At 63.0% G+C, this 20,779-nt stretch overlaps 1 protein-coding gene across 10 annotated transcripts in view; it reads right to left on the reverse strand.

Moving 5' to 3' along the window:
• The window catches only part of PLEKHA6 (pleckstrin homology domain containing A6), a 45,728-nt gene that overhangs the window by 18,562 nt on the left and 6,387 nt on the right, over positions 1 to 20,779 (reverse strand). For 8 of the 10 annotated variants that reach the window (XM_088180428.1, XM_088180431.1, XM_088180423.1 and 5 more), the window contains exons 2-6: positions 2,575 to 2,655; positions 2,345 to 2,459; positions 2,142 to 2,246; positions 1,997 to 2,069; positions 1,596 to 1,696 (exon numbers count right to left, since the gene is read on the reverse strand). In XM_088180428.1, coding sequence (XP_088036554.1) covers positions 1,596 to 1,696; positions 1,997 to 2,069; positions 2,142 to 2,246; positions 2,345 to 2,446 — 381 coding nt within the window. In that variant the 5' untranslated portion in view covers positions 2,447 to 2,459; positions 2,575 to 2,655. Of the gene's footprint in view, positions 1 to 191; positions 1,552 to 1,595; positions 1,697 to 1,996; positions 2,070 to 2,141; positions 2,247 to 2,344; positions 2,460 to 2,574; positions 2,656 to 20,779 lie in introns of those variants that run through there. The other 2 variants (XM_088180430.1, XM_088180429.1) reach the window with 1 other exon arrangement.

Raw genomic sequence — 20,779 nt, forward strand, 5'->3', positions numbered from 1 at the left:
TCCATCCTCCCCAGAGCATGCAGCCACCGTGCCCAGCTAGGGTCACCCCCATGCATTTCTGGAAGCTCTGCAGGCAGGGGAGGAGGCGAAATCGCAGGGATCCATCCCTGGGATTAGAGGGAGCGGGGGAGCAGAGCGAGCCCGGGGGTCCCCCAGCCTCTGCATGCAGCAGAAACACAAGAAGGTACTACCTAGGTGCTGGTGGCTGGGTGCTGGCGTGGTGGGTGGCACCGAGAAACCCCTCCTGTCCCGGCATCCTCAGAGGAGGAGGAGGAGGAGGAGGAAACACAGACACGGGGTCAGTGGGAGTGGGGTGGGAACCTCTCTGCCCTTCCCTGGACAAAACCGCCCTCCCAAAGCCGAGCTCTGCGTGTGGGCAGCAGCTCATCAGCGTCAGGCAGCAGGGATTTCACGGAATCATGGAATTACTGAGGCTGGAAAATCCCTCTAGGATCATGAACGGGATCCATGGGATCCCTGTGGGATCATCGAGCCCGAGCTGTGCCCGATCCCCACCCTGAGCACTCAGTGCCACCTCCAGGTGCCACCTCCAGGGACGGGCACTCCAAACCTCCCTGGGCAGCCCCTGCCAACCCTTTCCATGAGGAAATTCCACCCTGAGCCTCCCCTGGCCCAGCCTGAGGCCGTTCCCTCTCCTCCTGTCCCTGTTCCCTGGGATGAGATCCCAAATCCCCCCCGGCTGGCCCCTCCTGTCAGGGAGTTGTGCAGAGCCACAAATTCCCCCTGAGCCTCCTTTTCCCCAGGCTGAGCCCCTTCCCCTCAGGATTCTCCAAACCCTTCCCTGGACATCCCCATGTCACTTCCCTGCTGTCACCTGCAGAAAGTGACAGCACCATGGGCACAGGGCAGACCCCATGTGTGACCCATGGCCATCCCTCCCCGCTAAACCTCACTCAGCTGAGCCTAAATTCAGGTTTAAGCAGGGGCAGCTACACAAATCCCTCCCTTAGACTGGGAAAAACTCGGGAGTGCCCCGTGGGGACCCCAGCACCGTGGGAGGACACACTGGGATCAACCAGGGAGTGTCACAGTGACCCACGACCACGAGCAGCCGGGCTGGGGAAGGTGCCCGGTGATGCCAGAGGTGCCCAGCGGTGCCAAAAAAGTGCCAGAAAAGTTTAGACCCTGCCAGGGCCGGATGTGAGGGAGCAGCAGCCGCTGTCACCTCTCCCTGCTCCCCTCTGCAGCCCCACAGCAGCCACTGGTGACAGGCTCCCCCCTTCCCGGTGACACTTGCCAGTCAAGCAGCTAAACCAGGGCTGGAATTGGGGACAGCTCCGTGCGCGGCTCCGGGAGGGGAGCAGCAGCCATGGAGAGGGGAAAGCAGGGCAGGAGAGGGGTGGGAGCCCCCAGCAGAGCCCTGCAGAGTGGGGGCGGTGACCTTGGGGACACTGCCCTGTCCCCATTTCCCCAGCAGATCCACGGGGGTCACCCCAGCGTGCTCCATGCGCCGCCACCAAGAAAGCCACGAGAGCAGCAGGGACCCTGCCAGCATCACCAGCGCCACCCCAGCGCCACCCCAGCGCCACCCCAGGGCCACGCTGTCCCCTGCAAGCCCCGGCAGAGGCACTGACCTTGAACGTGTGCTTCCTGCTGATGTTGTCCGAGGGCTGCACGGCGGCCACGCGGAAGCTGAGCAGGGGGATGCTGCCCAGGATGTTCTCCTCCTTCTCGTCTGGGGGAGGTGGGGGGGGGAAATCCTGGGGTTACACCCACGGAGGGACCCCCGGCACAGCCCCCTCATCCCCCGGGATCCCACCTGTGGGATCGGCTCCCCGCCTGTTGCTGCCCCCGCAGCTCTGCCTGCCTCACAAACAACCTCCTCAATTATTGATGCCGGCCCCGGGCCGAGCTCGGGAGCTGCCAGGGAGGCGGGGAAAGCTCGGGATTAACCCCTCGGCGAGGAAAACACCAGGGTGGAGCGCGGAAAGAGCCTGGGACTTTGTGCTGGTGACGCTTGGGGGGGTGGCCGTACCTTTGTAGTAGAAGAGGCAGCGATCCACCAGCACGAACCAGCGCTTGTTCCACTGCTTCACCCCCGAGCTGGCCTGCGAGAGAGGGGCAGTGAGAGCGGTCCTGGGGCTCTGTGGGGCCGGGGAGGGGTGGCACGGGGCGGATACCTGCTTGTAGAGCCACCCGCTCTTGGTGACAGCGGCGTTGGGGTTCCTCTTCATGGAGTTGGAGCGCTTCCCGAAGGCGATGCCCTTGCGGGAGGAGCGCGGAGCCTGCAGGGAGCGACAGGAGATGCTCAGTGCCCGGGTTGGGGTCTCTGATTCCCTGTTTGAGCTGGTGACAGCCGTGCCACACGGCCCTGGGCACTTACCCGGCCTCCGGGGCGCTCCGGGGGCACCTCGGCCACCATGGCGTGGTTGGGGGGCTCGCTGGGGACGGTGGCCGGCCGCTTGCTGCTCGCCTTGCTGGACATGTCCGAGCTCTGTCTGTGACACAGATGGGGGGGATCAGTGGCTCTGTGCTTCTGCACCCCCCTGGAGCTGTGCCACCACCACCACCATCCCACCCCGCTGGGCACCGAGGGGATTTTGGGCCACCTACTTGGGCAAGTCAAGCCTTGAGGTGTCCTCGGGGACCTGTCCCGTCACTGGGTGCAGGAAGGTGTTCCGCCTTTCATTGTGGCTGTGGGGACAGCGATGGGGTGGGTGTTAGGAGTCCCCATGTCCCCCACAGAGTCCCCATGGCCCCCACAGAGTCCCCCACAGGGTCCCTTTAGCACCACGTTTGCTCCTCTGTTGGTTCCGGGGTTGGTGTCCCCTCCCCTGCCCCGCTAATCCCACGCTTAGGATCCTCCACGGCATCACAGAATCACGGAATCGTTAAGGTTGGGAAACGCTCCAAGGTCACCAAGCCGAGCCATCAACCCAGCACCACCAAACCGTGTCCCCAAGTGCCACACGCACCCAACTGGTCACTCCCAGGGATGGCGAGCGGAGCCCTGGTTGCCCCCTCCCGTCAGGGAGAGCCTGAGGGTCCCCCCTGAGCCGCCTTTTCTCCAGGCTGAGCCCCCCCGTCCCTTGCCCAGCTCCATCCCCTTCCCTGCACACTCCAACATTTCATTGGCATTTCCCAGGAAGTGCCCAGGCAGGGCCAGCCTTGCCAAAATCAGGGCTGTGGTGGCCGAGCCGTCCTTCCCGCTGCTGTCACATCCCAGCTGTCACCGCTGGCCACACTCACAGGTCGCTGCAGCAGCAGCAGCAATGGCCCATGCCGGGCTGTGCCTGCAGCCGTGTCCCCAATGTCACCTCCTCCCCTGGCTGCTCTCGGAGCCATTTCCAAAGCACCTCGAGGCTTTGAGTTCAGGGCTCCATCCCGGGAATTTCGCACCGGACCCCATCCCCTCCTTCCCAAACCCGCCGGGCACCGGGACACGGAGCCACCCCCGTGCCACCAGCTCCTCCTGCCTGCCAGCAAAACCGGGGAAGGTGGAGCAAGAAAACACCGCTGCCAAGACCATGGATCCCATCCCATCCCATCCCATCCCATCCCATCCCATCCCATCCCATCCCATCCCATCCCATCCCATCCCATCCAACCCTGGCACCCCAAAAAGTGCTGCTGTCACTGAGCTGCCGCCCTTTTCAGTCCCACCCTGTGCCCTCCCAGGTTTCTGATTCCCTCCAGCAGTGCTCGGGGGCACCTTAAAAACCTGGGGGATGTGTGTGTACCCCATAACTGGGGGGGTTCGCTCTCCAAACCCCCCCAGTGCCCGGAGTCACCCCCAGTGCCCGGCCCAAGCTGCAGCGCAGCCGAGGGGGCTCTGCCGGAGCCTCTCCCGGATGGTTTTGTCACCCTGGCAGTGCCTCCGGGGGGGTTCAAATCCCGGGAATTGGGGCAGGTCCCATCCCCGCAGTGACGCTGATGCACAGGGAGGGTGAAATGCTGAGAGAGCAGCACCCCGAAAGTGCCAGGTGTGGGGAGTGGGCGCTGCCAGCACCCACCAGCTGGTCTGGACTCCACGCCGGGGGTCCTGAACCCCACGCTGGCTGTCCCCCCCAATCCCTGAACCCCACTCTGGATGTCCCCTCATCCCTGAACCCCACTCTGGGTGTCACCCCCCATCTCTGAACCCCACTCTGAGTGTCCCTCTCTATCCCTGAACCCCACTCTGGGTGTCCCCCCGCTCCCTGCCCACCCCTGTCCCCGCAGGCTGGCCTCTCCCTACGGGCAGGACTCCCCCATTCCGCAGCTCCCTGGGCTCCTCCTGGCACCCACCGCGCTGCCTCCCCCCACCCCACCCCACCCCACCCCCGTCCTCACCCCCGGCCTCCGGGAAGAGCCGGGAACCTCCCGGGAGCCGCTCCCGGCAGCCGCTCCGGGGCTGCCCCCGCTCCACAAAACTCGCCAGTCCCCATCGCCTCCCGAGCACTGCAATGCAGCAGCCACTGCCCGGCCCGAGGGTCCCGCACCGCCGGCTCCCCGCGGGTCCCCCGGGGCTCCCCCCAAATCTCCGGGGGCTCCTACCTCACCCTCCGGTCCGCCCGAAACTTCAGCATGGTCCCTCCCGGGCTGGGGGGGGCTCAGCGCCCGCTCCCGGCTCCCGGCATCGCCACCGCGCTGGCCACGGCCGGTGCCAGCGGCCACCAGCGCGCTGCCAGGGGACAGCGCGGGCCACCAGGGCAGCCCCGAGGGGGCAGGGGGACGTTGGCGGTGGGCGAGGGCTGCGCCCGTTCTGTGCCAGCCGTGCCAGTCCCTCCCGTGCCCCGCGCCGGTGGCATTGGCGGTGCCGGAGCTCCGGGGGGTGGGGGGCTCCTGGAGGGGCTCCGGGGGGATCCGGTGGCTCCGGTAGCGGCGGGGTTGGGCAGCCCCGGTGTGCGGCAGCCAGCGGGGAAGGCGACAGCGGGGACAAACAGCTCCCGCTCGCGTCCCCGCAGAGGAGAGGCGAAGGGCAGCGCGGCACAGCCGCCTCCCCCCAGCCCAGGTGCGGAGCCGGGAGATGCTGCTGGTGGCAGGGGAAGGGCGGCACGGGCAGCTCGGGGGGCTTTGGGGGGGGTTAGGGGGGTCAGGAGGGCTGGTGAGGGGCTCCTGGGACCCCTCCAGCCCGGCAGGGCAGCGGGGAGGGCGGGTGTCACAGCGAGGGAAGCGGCCGCGCTGAGCTGAGAGAGCTCTGGCGCTGCCCTGGATTCAGCGGCCGCGTCCCTTCCCCCTGCTTGTGTCCCCAAAACATCCCTGAGCGTCCCCAAAACATCTCTGACTGCCCCCAAACCATCCTCATGTGTCCCCAAATCATCCCTGGGTGTCCCCAAACCATCCCTGGGTGCCCCCAAGCCATCCCTGCTTGTGTCCCCAAAACCATTCCTGAGTGTCCCTAAACCATCCCCATGTGTCCCTAAACCATCCCTGGGTGTCCCCAAACCATCCCCGGGTGTGTCCCCTCCTCCCCGCTGCTGTCCCTTCCCCAGGTGACACCGGGAGGAAATCCCGGGGACCACGATGGGCACAAGCACCGGACCGGGGGAGGGGGGGACGGACGGACCCCGCAGGGCATCAGCACCCCCCAAAAAAAATCCCGGGGAGCCCTTCACAGGTTGGGAGCAGGATTTGGGCTCCGCCTGGACTTTGGGAAGAGAATCCCAAGCCCTCAGGGCGGGTAGGAAATCCTCGGGAAAGAGGGAGGGAGGGAGGGAAGGAATCCGGCTGACATTTCCAAGAAAGCTCCAAAGAAGGAAGCGGAGCACGGGGAGGCCGCTGGGCTCCATCCCTGCTCCGGAAAAACCCGGGAGCACCGCGGGGCGCTGCCAAAAATCCCAATTGCACCCGTTTGGGGTGAGACCAGAGCCAGAGACCAGCTCAGGGATGTCCCCGCTGCCCCCTGGATGGCACCAGCGGTCCCAGCCCGTCCCAGAATGTGCCAGCGCTGTGGCATGGATGAAACTGAGCTCAGACTAAACTGAACCCAAACTAAACTGAACCCAAACTAAACTGAACCCAAACTAAACTGAATCCAAATCAAATCCAGACCAAACTAAATCCAAGCCCAAAGCAAATTCAAACCCAAACCAAATCCAAACCCCAACTAAATCCAAGCTAAACTGAATCTAAACCAAACCGAATCCAAACTAAACTGAATCCAAACCAAATCAAATCTAGACCAAACTAAATCCAGACCAAAGTGAAACAAATCTGAACCCAAATCAAATCTAAACTGAAACAAATCCAAAGCAAACCGAATTCAAACCAAACTGAATCCAAACCAAATCAAAACTGAAATCAAAGTAAAACCCAAACCCAATTCAAACTGAACAAAATCCAATCTAAACCAAATCCGAACTGAACTGAATCCAAACCAAACCGAATCCAAACCGAACCGAATCCAAACTCAAACCAAATCCAAACTGAAATTAATCCAAACCAACCAAATCCAGCCTTTTAGGGCACGGGGTGAGGCACATCCATGGCCTAACTCCAGCACTCTGCCCGTGGGCAGCACTGGCCTCACTCCAGGGGCTGAACAAACGCCCTGGTGCTGCTGTCCCCTCGTGTCCCCTCATGTCCCCAGCACAGTGACTCACCCGCTCCTCCATCACCACCAGCCGAGGATCCGGGGCCAAGGTCCCCCAACGGCTGGGGGCTGGTGCCAGCCCTGCTGGGTGACAACGCCAGTGCTCGCTCGGTGGCACTGCCACCACGGGACCTGCCAGGGGAGGCTGTGGCCACTTTTGGGGAGAGCAAAGCGGGGACAGCAGGGAAGGAGCCACAGGAGGCTCGGTGTTTGGTGTCACAGGGGCTGTGCCAGCCTCGGGGGTTTTGAGCCGGGTCCAGGCCGGGTTTACCAGCCTGGAGGTCCTGGCACCAGGCGGGCTCTGTCGCGGGCACCAGTGTCCAGGTACAGCCGTGGCTGATCCCTGATCCGTGGCTGATCCATGGGCACCTCCAGGGGTGCCAACAGCTCCCCCCGACCTCCCGGGAGGGCTCAGGGGGAAAAGTCGCTGCTGCCCTCGGGATAAACATCAGAGAAACCCCTGGGAGCCCCCTCGTGCTTTCCCAAAGGGACACGGAGCAAGAGGAGGGAATAAAGGCGATAATTGAGGAGTAAAACTCCCAACGCCGCCGTTCTTCCCCAAAGTGTGTTGGGAGCAGAGTGACAATCCCTGTCCCCCTGTCCCCCTGTCCCCTCCCTCAGCCCACTGGGGCTTTCCAGCTCCTCAAATCACAAAGCATGGCTGGGGCAGGTTCCCGAGGACCCCCAGAGCCACTGTCACACTGTGAGTGTCACCCCCTGTCCCCAAAGACCCCCAGAGCCACTGTCACACTGTGAGTGCCACCCCCTGTCCCCAAGGACACCCAGAGCCTGGAGCTGAGTGTCCCAGGGAGCTGACACTGCTCCAGCTGGGAAGGAGCAGGTGCCACGGTGACACGATGACACGGTGACACGATGACACGGTGACAGGACAGAGCTGTCCCCTCGCCAGGGCTCTGTGCCCGCAGGGGGAGCAGCTGAGGGGAGCAGTGTCCCCCCGTCCCCCCCAGAACCCCAGAGTTAACAGAACCATTCCCACCCCAAGGCCATTCTCGGGGTGTCGGGGCTCCCCAAATCCCAAGTGAAGCAGGATGGGGACAGGGACAGTGACCCTGCTGTCCCCTCCAGCCCTGCCCGGCTCCGTGGGAGCCTCAGGGCTGGCAAACCCCATCCCAAAGAGCTCGGGGATCCTCCCACACCCCAATCCCGATCCCAGCTCCGGCGGGGACCCCCGTGGCTCGGAGAGGGCAGGGATGGAGGGGTGGGGGTGGGACAGGGCAGGGATGGGGGTGGAGGCAGCCGGATCCCCCCACAGAGGCCATAAAACCCCTTCATCCAAAGGTTTTCCATGTTCCTGGATTGAGGGACGGGGCTTGTGTGGCCACCAGCCAAACACGCCCCGCACGTTGGCCTCTCCCCCTCCCTCCCTCCCTCCCTCCCTCCCTTCCTCATTTTTCCAACCCTTTCTTCACCTCTCCCTCTCCTCCCACTGCAGCCCTCTCAAATCCCGTTCTCCCCAGGAACTGCAGGGCTCAGCACCCATGGGAGGGGACTCGAGGTCACCCTGTCACCCATGGGAGGGGACTCGAGGTCACCCTGTCACCCAAGGTCCCCACCAGGGAAAATCCACCCTTGGAGGAGCAAGGACAAACTGCTGAGGAAGCCAGGGTGGGGGAAAAAAATGGATTATAAGGCACCAAATAAAACAGGGATGCTCTGCACTCCGGGTCCACCGTGTTGGGCAGGATTTTTTAAACAATAAGGATGAAAAAATTAAATGGAATTCAGTTTCCTGGGGGGGTCTGGCAGGGATGGGTGGCAGCAGCTCGGCTGCTCCAGCATCTCCACACGGGCTCATCCCAGCTCCTGCCCTGCCCAGCCAGACCTCGGCCTGCTGGATTTGTAGAAATTCCATGGCAGCCCTGGGAGAGGGCAGGAAAGGCTGCAGGGAAGAGGAAAAATGGGATGGAGAAGAGCAAGGAGCCCCCCCGTGCATCGCCAGGCCCCACATCCAACCCCAGCACGATAAATAAATGGGAATAAATCAATAAAGTGGTTTGTGGGCACTCAAAATCCAAGTGTGGAGCCACACTCTGAGGCTCCCTCCTCATCCCTGAGGAGCTCCTGGCAGATCCCACTGCTCCACAATCCCATCCCAGCCCTAATCCCGGCCCCTCCATCCAGCTGAGCCAGCAATTCCAGCCCTGCATCCATCAGGGCTGGGGGTCAGGAACAGCACAGCCCTGCTGGGGAAACAATCCCACTCCTGGATAAGAAACCCCACTCCTGGAGAAGGAATCCCACTCCTGGATAACAAATCCCACTCCTGGAGAACCAATCCCACTCCTGGAAAACAAATCCCACTCCTGGAAAACAAATCCCACTCCTGGAAAACAAATCCCACTCCTGGAGAATGAACCTCATTCCCGGGGCAGACCCCAAACACCATCCTCGGACCCCCCAGGGCCACCCTGTCCTGCAGGACGCGCTGGCCACCAGCTCGCCACCGTGCCCGTGTTTCCCGTGGGAGCCGCGCAGGGAGGGAGGGCGGAGGCGGAGGCTGAGCTGGATCCCCTGGGAAGCAGAGCCAGCCCTGCCAAGCCGGGCAAAGTCCTCGGGAAGGGCGGCCCGGCAGCTCCCGAGCACCCAGGGCCCACGTGCGACACACGGGGACATCCCGGCTTTGGGGGGGGGAGCACGGGGAGGGACAGCGGGAGAAACTCCGGGTGGGATGGAGAGGGGCAAGGCCGGGGATTTCCAGAGAACAAAGCGGCTGTGGCAGCCAGCGGGGCCGGCGGCGGCGGGGAGGGCGAGTCCCCCGCTGCCGCGCCAGCTGGGGTCGGGGAGAAGCACAAAAAGCAGAAAAAAAAAGCACCGGGAGTTTGTGTTTTATCTCCCTGGAAACCTCGGCTCCATCCCAGCACGGCCCGCGGGGGCTGCCGGCCAAAATCCAGCTCCTGCTCCTGCTCCTGCTGCTGCTCCTGCTGCCGGGGATTCGGAGCAGGCCGGCAGCAGCGCCCTGACCCCGTGGGGGACATTTAGGGAGGGTGACAACCCCGCATCGGGGCAGAGCGGGTGACAGTCCATGCCCCCCGGCAGCTCTGATGTCACTCCATTGTCCCCTTATGGGGACAGAGCCCCAGTCCCTTGTGCACGGGATCACCGGGCTCGCAGGGCCACCATTGCCACTCGGAGCCACCATTCCCTCCCAGAGCCACCATTCCCAGCAGAAGCCACCAATGCCACCTGGAGCCGCCATCTCCACCGGGAGTCACCATTGCCACTTGGAGCCACCATTCCCATCCAGTGCCACCACTCCCTCCCAGAGCCACCATTCCTATCCAGTGTCACCATTCCCATATGGAGCCACCATTCCCACCTGGAGCCACCATTGCCACGTAGTGCCACCATTCCCAACGCAACCTCCCAGCCATGACCTGGCCTCGCCCCTGGAGGGTTTGAACTCTCCCTAAGCTCCTCAAGAAGCCACTTCCACGGCCGGGAATACCTGTCCCGAGCAATCCCTGCCATCAATCCTGTCCCGAGCAATCCCTGCCATCAATCGTGTCCCGAGCAATCCCTGCCATCAAAGCAGCGCGGCCCCAACCCCTGCCCGGCCAGGTCAGGTCAGGGGATTACGGCAGCGGCGCTGCGAAAATCCTGCTGGGACAAATCCCCAGCACCTGCCCGAGCCGTGGAGCTCCATAATCCCACCCAGGTCCCGATGGCGCCGTGCCTGGAGCGCTGCTCCTGCCAGCTCTGCTTGTCACCACGCTGGGTGGCACTGGCCGCAGACAATGGCCCACGAGTGCCATGGGCGGGCTCTGTGTGCCACGTTCGGGCTCTGTGTGACACGTCCGGGCTCCGTGTGACACGTCCGGGCTCCGTGTGACACGTCCAGGTTGTCACCACGCCACACTCACACACACGGACACACTCACCGGTGTCACCGCGCGTCCCCTCCGCCCGCTGCGCCACTCGCCGAGCCGGTGGCTCTCCCGCAGCCGGCCGGGGCGGATGATTTCCCTTCCAAGCCCATGGAGACCGTCATTGGTATCAATCATTAACAGCCGCCGCAGCTGCCGCCAGCTTAACCCCCTCGGCCCCGGGCGGAGCGCCAGGAGCCATCCCTGGTTCCCGCTGGAAGGGCCTTTAATGGCACCGTGACACGGCACTGTCACCGGCCGGGCAGGACAAAGGGGTCCCAAGGGGTCCCACAGCCCCACGGAGCCGCAGCCGCTCCTGGCTGGGTGTCCCCCCAGCCCTGTCCCAGCGCTGGGAACAGCCTCGCGTGTCGCCGAGCTGCCACATCCAAATTGTCACATCCAAATTGTCACACCGCTGTCCCCAGGGCGATCCCGGGGGGCTGAGCCCCGCCAGGAGCGGCCCGGAGGGGCAGGGGCTGCTCCCTCCAGCCCAGCCAGGATCGCGGCTCGGCGCTCCCGGAGCTCCCTCTCCCTTTCCCCGCAGCTTTTCCAAGGAACATCCATGGCTGTAACTTTACCCCGGCGTGTTTACAACCCAGCTGCGGCTCTTGGCTCCCTCAGCAGTGCCGGGGGCCAGCTCGGCTCGCGCTCAGCGGCCACACGGTGCTGTCACAGTGTCCCTGTCCCCCCTCCCCCAAAACCCGCGATGCCGGGGGTCCCCCGCACGCTGCGCATGGGGATCAGCACCTGCATCCCCATGGATGGAGGAGGAGGAGGAGGAGGAGGAGGAGGAGGAGGAGCGCTGTCCCTGCGCCTGAGCCCTGCGAAGGGTGGACAGATGTCCCTGTCACCTCCCCCCGCCCCCGCCGCGCTGCTGGCTGCGTTACCCAACCTGCCGAGGGGTTGAATGATTAACCTCGGGCTGCGCCATCGCCGGCTCCCTGCGGTGTCCCCGCACAGCCCCGCGGCGCGGTGGCACCTGGGGACCCTGCGCTTCTGTGGCCACCAGCTCCCGGGAGCATCCCATGCCAGCTCCCCTCAGCTTGTCCCCACAAACACACGGAGGGTCCCCACGCCTGTCCCTCGCCCCTGTCCCATGTCGCACGGCTCTGGATGTACTCACAGCACCGACAGCACCGCCCAGCTCCCTCTTCCCGACACGGCCACCCCGGGAATTTCGCCCTTGTCCAGCCCCAGCTGCAGCGCCGGGGGCGTCCGGGCTGGAATGATCACAAACAGCCTTGGACAAACATCTGCACGGCACCACCCCGCGGGCTGCAGCCAGGCCGGCCGAGGGATGGTTTCAATCACGCTCAAATCCCACCAAAAGGCCACAAAAAAACCGCGCAGGGGAGGGAGCCAGGCACGGCAGCTGATAAGGGACTGCAGATGTGGGGCTGGGTTTGACTCCCCGTGTCCATGAGATGCCGTGGAATGGGCACAGCTTTGGGAATTCCCATTCCCCACAAATTCCTCACCAACACCCCGAATTTGGAGCATCCCCCTGCTCCCAGCAGTGATTCCAGGAGCTGCTATTCCCGCTCCAGCCCACCGGGATGGGCCACAGGCCGAGCCCCAGCCTGGGCTCCATCAGGCTGTGCCACTCCCTGTGGAGCCTCTTGACGGCTTTTGGATAAATTCCCCAATTTTCCGCTGCCGGATCTCCCACGCTCAAAAAAAAAAAAACAAACCCAAAGCCACAAACGCAGCACCTAAGACGGGCACGGGCAGCAGCAGCTTCCACATCCGTCCTGCCCCCACGGGATCCCGTTTCCCGGAGGGGTTTGGAGGCTCTGGATCAGGGGGTTGGGCAGCGCTGGCTCTGCCCCAGCCCGGGAGCCGCAGCTCTGCCAGGTCTCCCGTGATTCATCCCAACCCCTCGCCCCGACCTCCCGCAGTCAAGCCCCGACACATTCGGCGCATTCCTGGCATAGCCGGCACCGCGGAGCCCCACACCTGCCGGAGCGGGAGGCTGGGAAGGTGCCAGCGGGGAGATTTATGGATCCCAGGCACGGTCCCAGGGCCGGGATGGCGGGGCAAGAGCGGCTCTGCTCCGGTGACACAGCAAACTTGTCACCGTGGGCAGCTTGTCACCTCCCCAGAGCTGTCCCAGTTGCCTTGCTGGTGCTGTGCCACACGTCCCTTTTGCGTCGGGATGGGTGTGAATGGGGAAATTCTCCTTTTTTAGATCAGATCCCGCGCCTTGCCGGGTTTGGGAACAGCCTGTCACCCGCGGTGACACAACCGAGCGCGGCTTGTGCAAGGGCTCGGCACCGAGCTGATCCCAAGGACGGGATCAGCGCCGGCTCCGGGCTGGCCCTGGTGGCTCTCCGGCCCCAAATCCATCTGTGTCACCTCCCACGGCCCCGGCAGCGACCCGCGGTGGCGGTCTGGGTGCCAGGAAATGTGCGGAGTGGCCAAAAGCGTTCCCGAGTGGCTGGAGGCAAGCCTGGCACTGATGGATGCCACGGAAGCCCCAGCCCCTCCAAAAAAAATGGGCACGTGCCCACCTCACCAATCTCCGTATAGAAAAGAACCAAAGGTCCCCCAAATTAGGTTTGTCCTAAGCAAAAAGTTATAAAAAATCCGGCACCCAAATCCCAGCATCAGGGGATCCCAAATCTCAGGACCTGCAGCTTTTACCAAGATTTCCCCCGGCTCTGAAGCGGTGCCATCCCTTGGGACATCCCGGGGGGAGTCACAGCTTTTCCCTCGCTGTCCTCGGAGGCGACAACCCCGATTTAGTGTCACCTCCACACCCTGGTGTGCCTGGCACGGCCGGGAACGGCTTCCCGGTGAATCACAGCTCATTCCCAGCTCCTCAACCGCCTTAGCGCCCCAAGCCCAGAGCAGCCCCGGGGGAAAAGCCAAAAATCTGCTGGGGGGAAAAACAGAGGGAGCCGAACACCCCCCGCACACACCCGGCCCAACCCTGGGAGTGTCCCAGGAGGCGCGGGGACAGGACACACCTCTGTGTCACCAAACAGCCCCGGCCGTGTCGCTTGTCCCCCCTCCCAGCGCCACCTCCGCAGCGCCACGGGCGGGCTGGGCTCTGCCCTGGATGAGGTTCAGTCACCGTGGGATGCTTCCAGTTGGAAATCGGGACAGTTCCAGGCCGCTTCCCAGAAATCCCATTAGCGCAGGAGCCCGCTGCCAGTTCCCCCTTCCTTCTCCCCCACGAATGAACGCGGGCCCGGCTCTCCCTCCGCCCCGCGGGGAGGAGCAGCCTCGGGATCCGGGGAGGGAAGCTGGAAGGACGGGATGGCTGAGCCGGGCTGGAGCCGGGCCAGTCCCGGAGAGAGCCCCCGGCGGTGCCTTTGGCGGCGGTGGAACAGCTCGGGATGGTCAGAGGATTCCCCCTTGGAATGCTCTCCAAAAATGTCACAGGATCCCTCCAAAAATGTCACAGAATTCCTCCCAAGAATGTCACAGCATCTCTCCCAAAAATGTCACAGCATCCCTCCAAGGGTGCCACAGGATCCCTCCAAGGATCCTCACAGGATCCCCTCTCGGAATGTCCACTGGATACCTCCAAAAACGTCACGGGATCCCTGCAAATGTGTCACAAAAATGTCAAGGGTGCTCACAGGCAGCCGGGACCGAGGAGCTGCACCGAGGAACAGGAACAGATGAAGGAGCTGGAACTGGTTTGCTCGGCCCCGGGAAGAGCCCGAGGCTCGTTCCACATTTCAGCTCTGAGGGATGGAACTCTCAGGGGTGGAACTCTGAGGGATAAAAGGCGTGGGAAGAGCAGCCGGGCACGGCGGAGCTGGGGGATCCCTCCAGCAGGTGCCCGTGGCTCCGTGGCTCCCGTTTTCCGTGGGTTTGGGTCAGGGTTGTTGTTCCATGTGATTGGAACCGGTGTCCCCCAGCCCAGTCTGAGCCAGGAGCCGCTGGGAATGGAGGGAATGTGATCCCAAACCTCAGCTCCTCAGGAATTCAGGGAAATCCGTCCATGCCCTCAGCCTGCCCCGCTGCCTTTTCCCCTCTCAGCTTTTCCTGTCCCAGCAGGACACAGCGAGCCCAAGGAAAGACAGAGCAGGATGGAGCCAGGACCGAGCTCAGCTCCAAACCCGCCCCCTGCCAGTGCTGGAGAGTTCATTCCCAGCTCCTGGGCATCCCATGGATGGCTGGGAGCCATGGGATGGAAACCACAGCAATCCCAAATCCCACAGCAGGAACGGGAATGATCCACCAGAGCCATCCCACAGCAGGACAAGGAAATCCCATCACAGCAATCCCAAATCCCACACAGGCCAGGAATGATCCACCACAGCTATCCTAAATCCCACATCCCACAGCAGGACAAGGAAATTCCATCACAGCCATCCCAAATCCCACAGCAGGCCAGGGAAATCCCACCACAACCAGCCCACATCCCACAACAGGACAGGGATGATCCACCACAGCAATCCCAAATCCCACAGCAGGATGGGAATGATCCACCACAGCCATCCACATCCCACAGCAGGCCAGGGAATGCTCCAAACCCAGCACACCCACACAATGCTTCCAAACAAGGGCTGGGGCACCTGCCACGGGGATTTGGGGAAGAATGAGCTTTTCCAGGCTCCAGGAAAACCCTGGGAAGTGTGACAGAGCCCACAGGGAAGGGTGGCTCCAAAAGAGATTTTCCTTTAAGGAGAACGAAGCAGGAGACAGAGCGAGGTCTCTCCCAGGTGATTTCAAGCAGCACTTCCAGGAGATTTTAGCTGGAATCTCCAGAAGAATCCCGCAGGGCTGCTCCCCCAGCCTCCAGTGGCACAGGGAGAGCCCCCCGAGCTGGGCAGGGTCCCCTCGAGCCGGGCAGGGTCCCCCCCCCGAGCCGGGCACCGGCTGCCTCTGCCCCGCTCCCGGCCCTGCCAGTCTTTTCCTGCTGCCACACCTTCCCTGGAGCTCCAGCCCGGAATTAACCCCTGCCAGGCCGTGCCCGCAGTGCCACCTGCCCGTGGCCACGCTGTCACACTCTCCCCGTGTGACACTCGGGGCTGCGTCCCCTCCCCACCAGCTCCTCCCAACCCGATCTGAGGCTCAAACCCCTCCAGCACCTCCATCCCTCTCCCTCCATCCCCTCAATCCAGTTTTTAACCCCTCCGAGGCCGGGCAGTGAGGACGGAGCAGCCGCAGCCGCCTCGGTTACCTGCTCCAGGTGCTGCTGCGGGGAGGGCGGAGGGGCAGAGCCGACGAGAGGAGCCCCGGGCTGGCGGGGAAGGGACGGGAAAAGCCTCGGTCGCGTCCGGGAACGCGGCAGGAACAGCCCAGCCCGGCTGATAAGCGAAGGCTGAAATCCGAACCTGCAGCTCGGCTCCTTCCTATATAAACACCACGCACACCCCCGGCCGCGCTGCCTCTCACGCCACTCCCGCAGCTCCGGGGCCACGCCAGCGACAGCGACAGCCGCGCTGCCCGAGCCTCTTGTCGCCAGTCCTGCCCTCCCCCAGTGCTGGTGCCAGCCCAGGGTGGAGCCTCTGGCTGGTTTGGGGTGGTGCTTCAGGTGTGGTTGAGCTCCATGGTGGGGCGGTGAGAGCGGGATTTGCGCTTTGGGAAGGGGAGCGGGCACCGGGTGGGCACCGGGTGGGCACCGGGCACTCGGGCATGGGGGAATAAACCGTGTGGGAGAAGCGAATAACGCGAGTTTTAGTCCGCACCCCCCAAAAAAAAAGAAAAAAAAACCAGGTGGGAGGGGCTCAGCGCGCCGCTGGGGCACCTGTGGCCGTGGGAAATGTCCCCTTTTCCCTGCGGTGACACCACGGGGGTGACAAGGACACAGCGTGTCCGGTGCCGCCCTGAGGGGACCCTCGGCCGGCTGGGGGCGCGGTGGCTGATGGTGGCCACACCGTGCCACCACTGCGCGACTTCCTTGTGCCACCGCGGGACTTCCTTGTGTGGAAGGACTTCCCGCCCTTCCTGGCTCGGCACGGAACCCTCCGCAGGACAAAACCCTGCCCTGTTGTTTTTTTTTTCCCCCCAATTCTTCAGGCTCAGCCCCAAACTGGGATGGCCACATACCATGGGCGAGGCTGGGCTGGGAGCCGTGGGGAGAGCGGCGTGTCCTGCTCAGGGACACGGGGATCATCCAGGGAATTCTCCACTGGAAAAGAGAATCCCAGGAGCGCTCTGCCCGCTGCGGGTGACGCCTCTCCGTGGGCACATCCTTGGGGACATCCATGGGGATATCCTTGGGGACATCTCCATCTGTGACAACTCTGTGCTGGGCAGCTCCGTTTGCGCTCCCAAGGATGGATCCAGGCTGGAATTCTGCAGCCGGGGTGCGGGGAGCCCCACGGAGCTCGGAGCCAGCTCCCCGCCCCGGTTGCACAAGCGGCCCTGGGGCAGCCCCAGCCTGTTTACGAGCAGCAGCCACCTGCTGATCCCTGCAGGAAGGACTCCTGAGCCACCCTCTGCCACCCTGTCCCTGCTGGACAGGGTCACCATCTGTCCCCAGAGCCACCTCGGGGCGTGGGGACACTCCTCGGTACAGGTGGGTGCGGCGCTCTGACCTTCAGCATCCTCCAAAGGTGTTTTTGGAAAAGCGAATTTGGATGGGTTGGATTGAGCAGGATTTCCTCCCCAGGGCCACCCCGAGGATTTTGGCTCCTGGGGACAGCACCCACCGTGCCCCGGGTATGGAAATTCCTCCTCTGCAGCTCCCACAAGGCCTGGCAGCACCCAAAAATCACCTTCCAGCAACCCCAAAATCCCCGGGGATGGAGCAGAGAACTCCAGCGCGGTCTGGGGCTCCTGCCAGCACAGAGAGGAGAAGCTGAGAGCCTCTCCTTGGGTGTTTTGAATGCACAATCATCAGTCTGGCCCCAAATATGAATTTTTTTTCTTCAGTTTCTTTTGTTTACAGGGAAGAAGTGACGGAGCCAAACCCCCCACGCCGTTCCCAGCCCCAATTCCCCAATTCCTGCCCCATCCACGCGAGGAAAGGCGCGGCCTCCACTTCTCCCAGGGGCTGCTCTGTGACCCCAACCCCACACCGAGCTTTTGGGGGGGATCCCCAAAAATACGGGGGGGTTCAGCCACCCCAGCCCCCCAGCAGCGGGACACGGAGCATCCCCCCCCGTCCCTCGTCCTGCTCCAGCAACCCGAGCCTGAACCCAAGGTCCCGCTTATCTGCAGCACAAGCATGTCTGGTGATAAGGCCGGCGATGAGATAAAGCCGCGGCAGCCTCGGCGCTATCAGCAGCCCTTCCTCCAGCCCCTCGCCCCAAGGCTGAGGGGTTCGGCACCCCCCAAAACCCCCCAAAACATCTCCCCAAATTAACCTCTCGCTTTGACGAGAAAACTTCCATCCCATTCCGCGCTGGTTGTTTCCCAATCAGGCAAAGCGGAGATTCAGGGGAAAGGGGGAAAATTAAATTAAAAAGCAAAAAAAAAAAAACAAAAAAAAAACCCAAAACAAACCAAACCCAACCAAATAACAAATAAATCACAAAGCAGAGCAAATAATGTGTCAGGGTTCCCCTGACAGCACCGGGGGGGGCACACCCAGCCCGAGCGCATTAAGTGAGCCGCAAAAACTGGAATTGCAAATCATCGCTGCTCAGCCGAGCTGAAAGGAGAGCCGAGGAAAACAAACCCAGGACCTCACCTGGGGCTCACCTGAGCCTTCCTCCTGCTCCTCCTCCTCGCTGCGGGCACTGCAGGCCGAGCATCTCCCGAAAAGAGGAGGGGAGCTCACCCTGGGGAGGGGGGAGCGGCTCCGGGGGTCGCCCCAAAAGCTGAGCCAAGCCCCGGTGCCCCCCGCCCCCCATTCCCGGTGCCCTCGGTGCCATCCCCGCGATCTGCCCGCGCCTGGGTGGAGTTAAATTGGAGAATTAAAGGGAAAAAATAAAAAACCCAAAACTGCCCCTTCGAGTGGGGTTTGCGTGCCAGGCTACCAAAACCCGGCAGCCACTGGCCCGCTCGGGTGGGGGCGTGGGATGGCAACACGAGGGGACAGCGGTGGGGACACGCTTGGTGGCACTGCGGGGACACATGGGGTGGCTTTTCCTCTGGGGCAGGGAGGGAGCAGGGCAGGGAAAAGGGGACGGTGCCAGCTGGGTGACACCGCCAGTGAGTGGGGTGACACTGCCACAGCGGGGTCACCCTGCCACAGGGGGGTGACACCGCCACAGCGGGGTGTGGCACTGCCCAGCAGGGTGACACATGCAGAGAGGTGACACTGCCAGAGGGGTGACACTGCCACAGCGGTGGCTTTTCCTGTGGGGCAGGGCAGGGTGGGTCAGGGAAAAGGGGACGGTGCCATCGAGGTGACACTGCCAGAGAGGTGACACTGCCAGAGAGGTGACACTGCCACAGCGGGGACGAGGAAGGGAAAGTCCCCAAAGCCCCCGGAGCAGCCGGGGCGCGCTGCCAGGCTGGCACGGGCACTGCGGGGACACGCCACCGCCCGCTGTCCCCGGTGCCACCAAGCCACCCCTCTGTCCCGATATCCCAAAATCTCCCCGGGAAATGTCGCAGGAGCCGGCGCAGCCCCCGCGGAGGGCTCGGGGTGCGACACCGGGGGGATGGCCCCGGGCAGGGGAAGCGCTTTGGAGCGCGGGCCCGCCGCAGGATTGCTGCCTCATTAGAGAGCAATTACCGGCTAATTACGAGATGGCAACACCCAAACCCGATCGGGAAATGGGGCTGCTGGGTGCCGGCGGCTGTGCGCGTTCACAGGAGCGCACATCCCACCCCCACTCCCAAAAAAAAAAAACAAAAAAAACCTCGGGAGCCTCTGGAGCAGGGATGGGACACGGCACGCGAGGTCACCGCCTCCAATTCCTCCAATTCCCGCTGGGCTGGCTCCGTGCCTCAGTTTCCCTGGCTAAGGAGGCGTTTCCTGCTCCCAGCCTCACCCCTGAGGTATCCAAGAGCCCCAGCGTCCCCTCCCTGCACCCCAAAATCACCCGCGGTGCCTCTGCCTCGGTGGGCAGCGCCCCAATCCCACCGAACCCATCCCGTCCTTCTCCAGCAGGCATCGGGATCATCCCCCGGGAATGGGAATGGGGTTTGTGCCACCCCACTGTCCCTCCTGGGCCTGGTGGCACCTGGAATGGGGTGACCCCGGAATAGGGTGGCCCCGGAATGAGGTGGCCCTGCACTCTCGGCCATCCCATAACCCAGGAGCCGGTGGCTGCAGAGGGCGGGTGAACTTTAGCCCCATAAATCACATTCCTGCGGGCTCCCGCTTATCTGGGGTGCGCCTGGCAGCAGCCAGAGAGGCCACCAAGGACACTGGGCAAGAGAATAGCGGCCAGAAGTGGTCCCTCCAAACGGTCCTGGGACCTCCAAAACCCTCCTGGGACCTCCAAAACTCTCCTGGACTTATAAAACTCTCCTGGGGGTTCTCTCCAAATTTCTCCAGGGGTTCTCTGCAAATGGTCCTGGACATCCAAAACCTTTCTGGGGGTCTCTCCAAACCCTCCTGAATCTCCAAATCTCTCCTGGGGGTCTCTCCAAGCCCCCCCTGAGACTTCCAGGACCCTCCTGGGGATTCTCCGAATGGTCCTGGACATCCAAAACCCTCCCAGGGGTCCCTCCAAGCCCTCTTGGTCCTCCAAAACTCTGCTGGGAGGTGTCTCCAAACTCTTCTGAGGGTCCCTCCAAACAGTCCTGGACATCCAAAATCGTCCTCGGGTCCCTCCAAGCCCTCCTGAACCTCCAAAACTCTCCTGTGGGTCTCTCCAAACGGTCCTGGACATCCAAAATCGCCCTGCGGTTCTCTCTAAACCCCCCTGAGACTCCCAAAACCCTCCTGGGGGTCTCTCCAAGCCCCCCCGAACCTCCAAAAGGCAGGGCCAAGGTGACGGCGATGACAACTGGCAGGGAGGAGACGCGAGGGGACAGGGACAGGACACGCTGGTGGCACCTCCGGGCACGGGGACAGAGGGGACAGGAAAGGAGAGCTCGGGACTCATCACCGCGATCACGGCTGAGCGCCGCAGCCCCGGGGGCGGCAGCGAGCTCCCGAATTCCCGAATTCCCTCATCGCCCTGACAGGAGCGCAGCCGGAGCTCCGGGAAAGGTCACTGCGATTGCACATCCACAAAACAGGGGTTTAGGAACAACAAGAAGAAGGAGGGGGGAAAGAATCCCCGCGTGGGAAAGAGGGAGGAAAAAAATCCACCCGGGGGAACGAGGGGGGAAAAATCCGCTGTGGAAAAGAGGGAGGGGGAAAATCGCCCGTGGAAAAGAGGAAAAATCCCTCATGGAAAAGAGGGAGGAAAAGAATCCCCCATGGAAAAGAGGGAGGAAAAAAAAATCCTCCGTGGAAAAGAGGGAGAAAAAATCCCTCATGGAAAAAAGGGAGGAAAAAATCTCCCATGGAAAAAGGGAGGGAAAAAAATCCTCCTTGGAAAAGAGGGAG

Source organism: Sturnus vulgaris, chromosome 29 (assembly GCF_052056855.1).
Source record: "Sturnus vulgaris isolate bStuVul1 chromosome 29, bStuVul1.hap1, whole genome shotgun sequence".
Lineage (NCBI taxonomy): Eukaryota > Metazoa > Chordata > Aves > Passeriformes > Sturnidae > Sturnus > Sturnus vulgaris.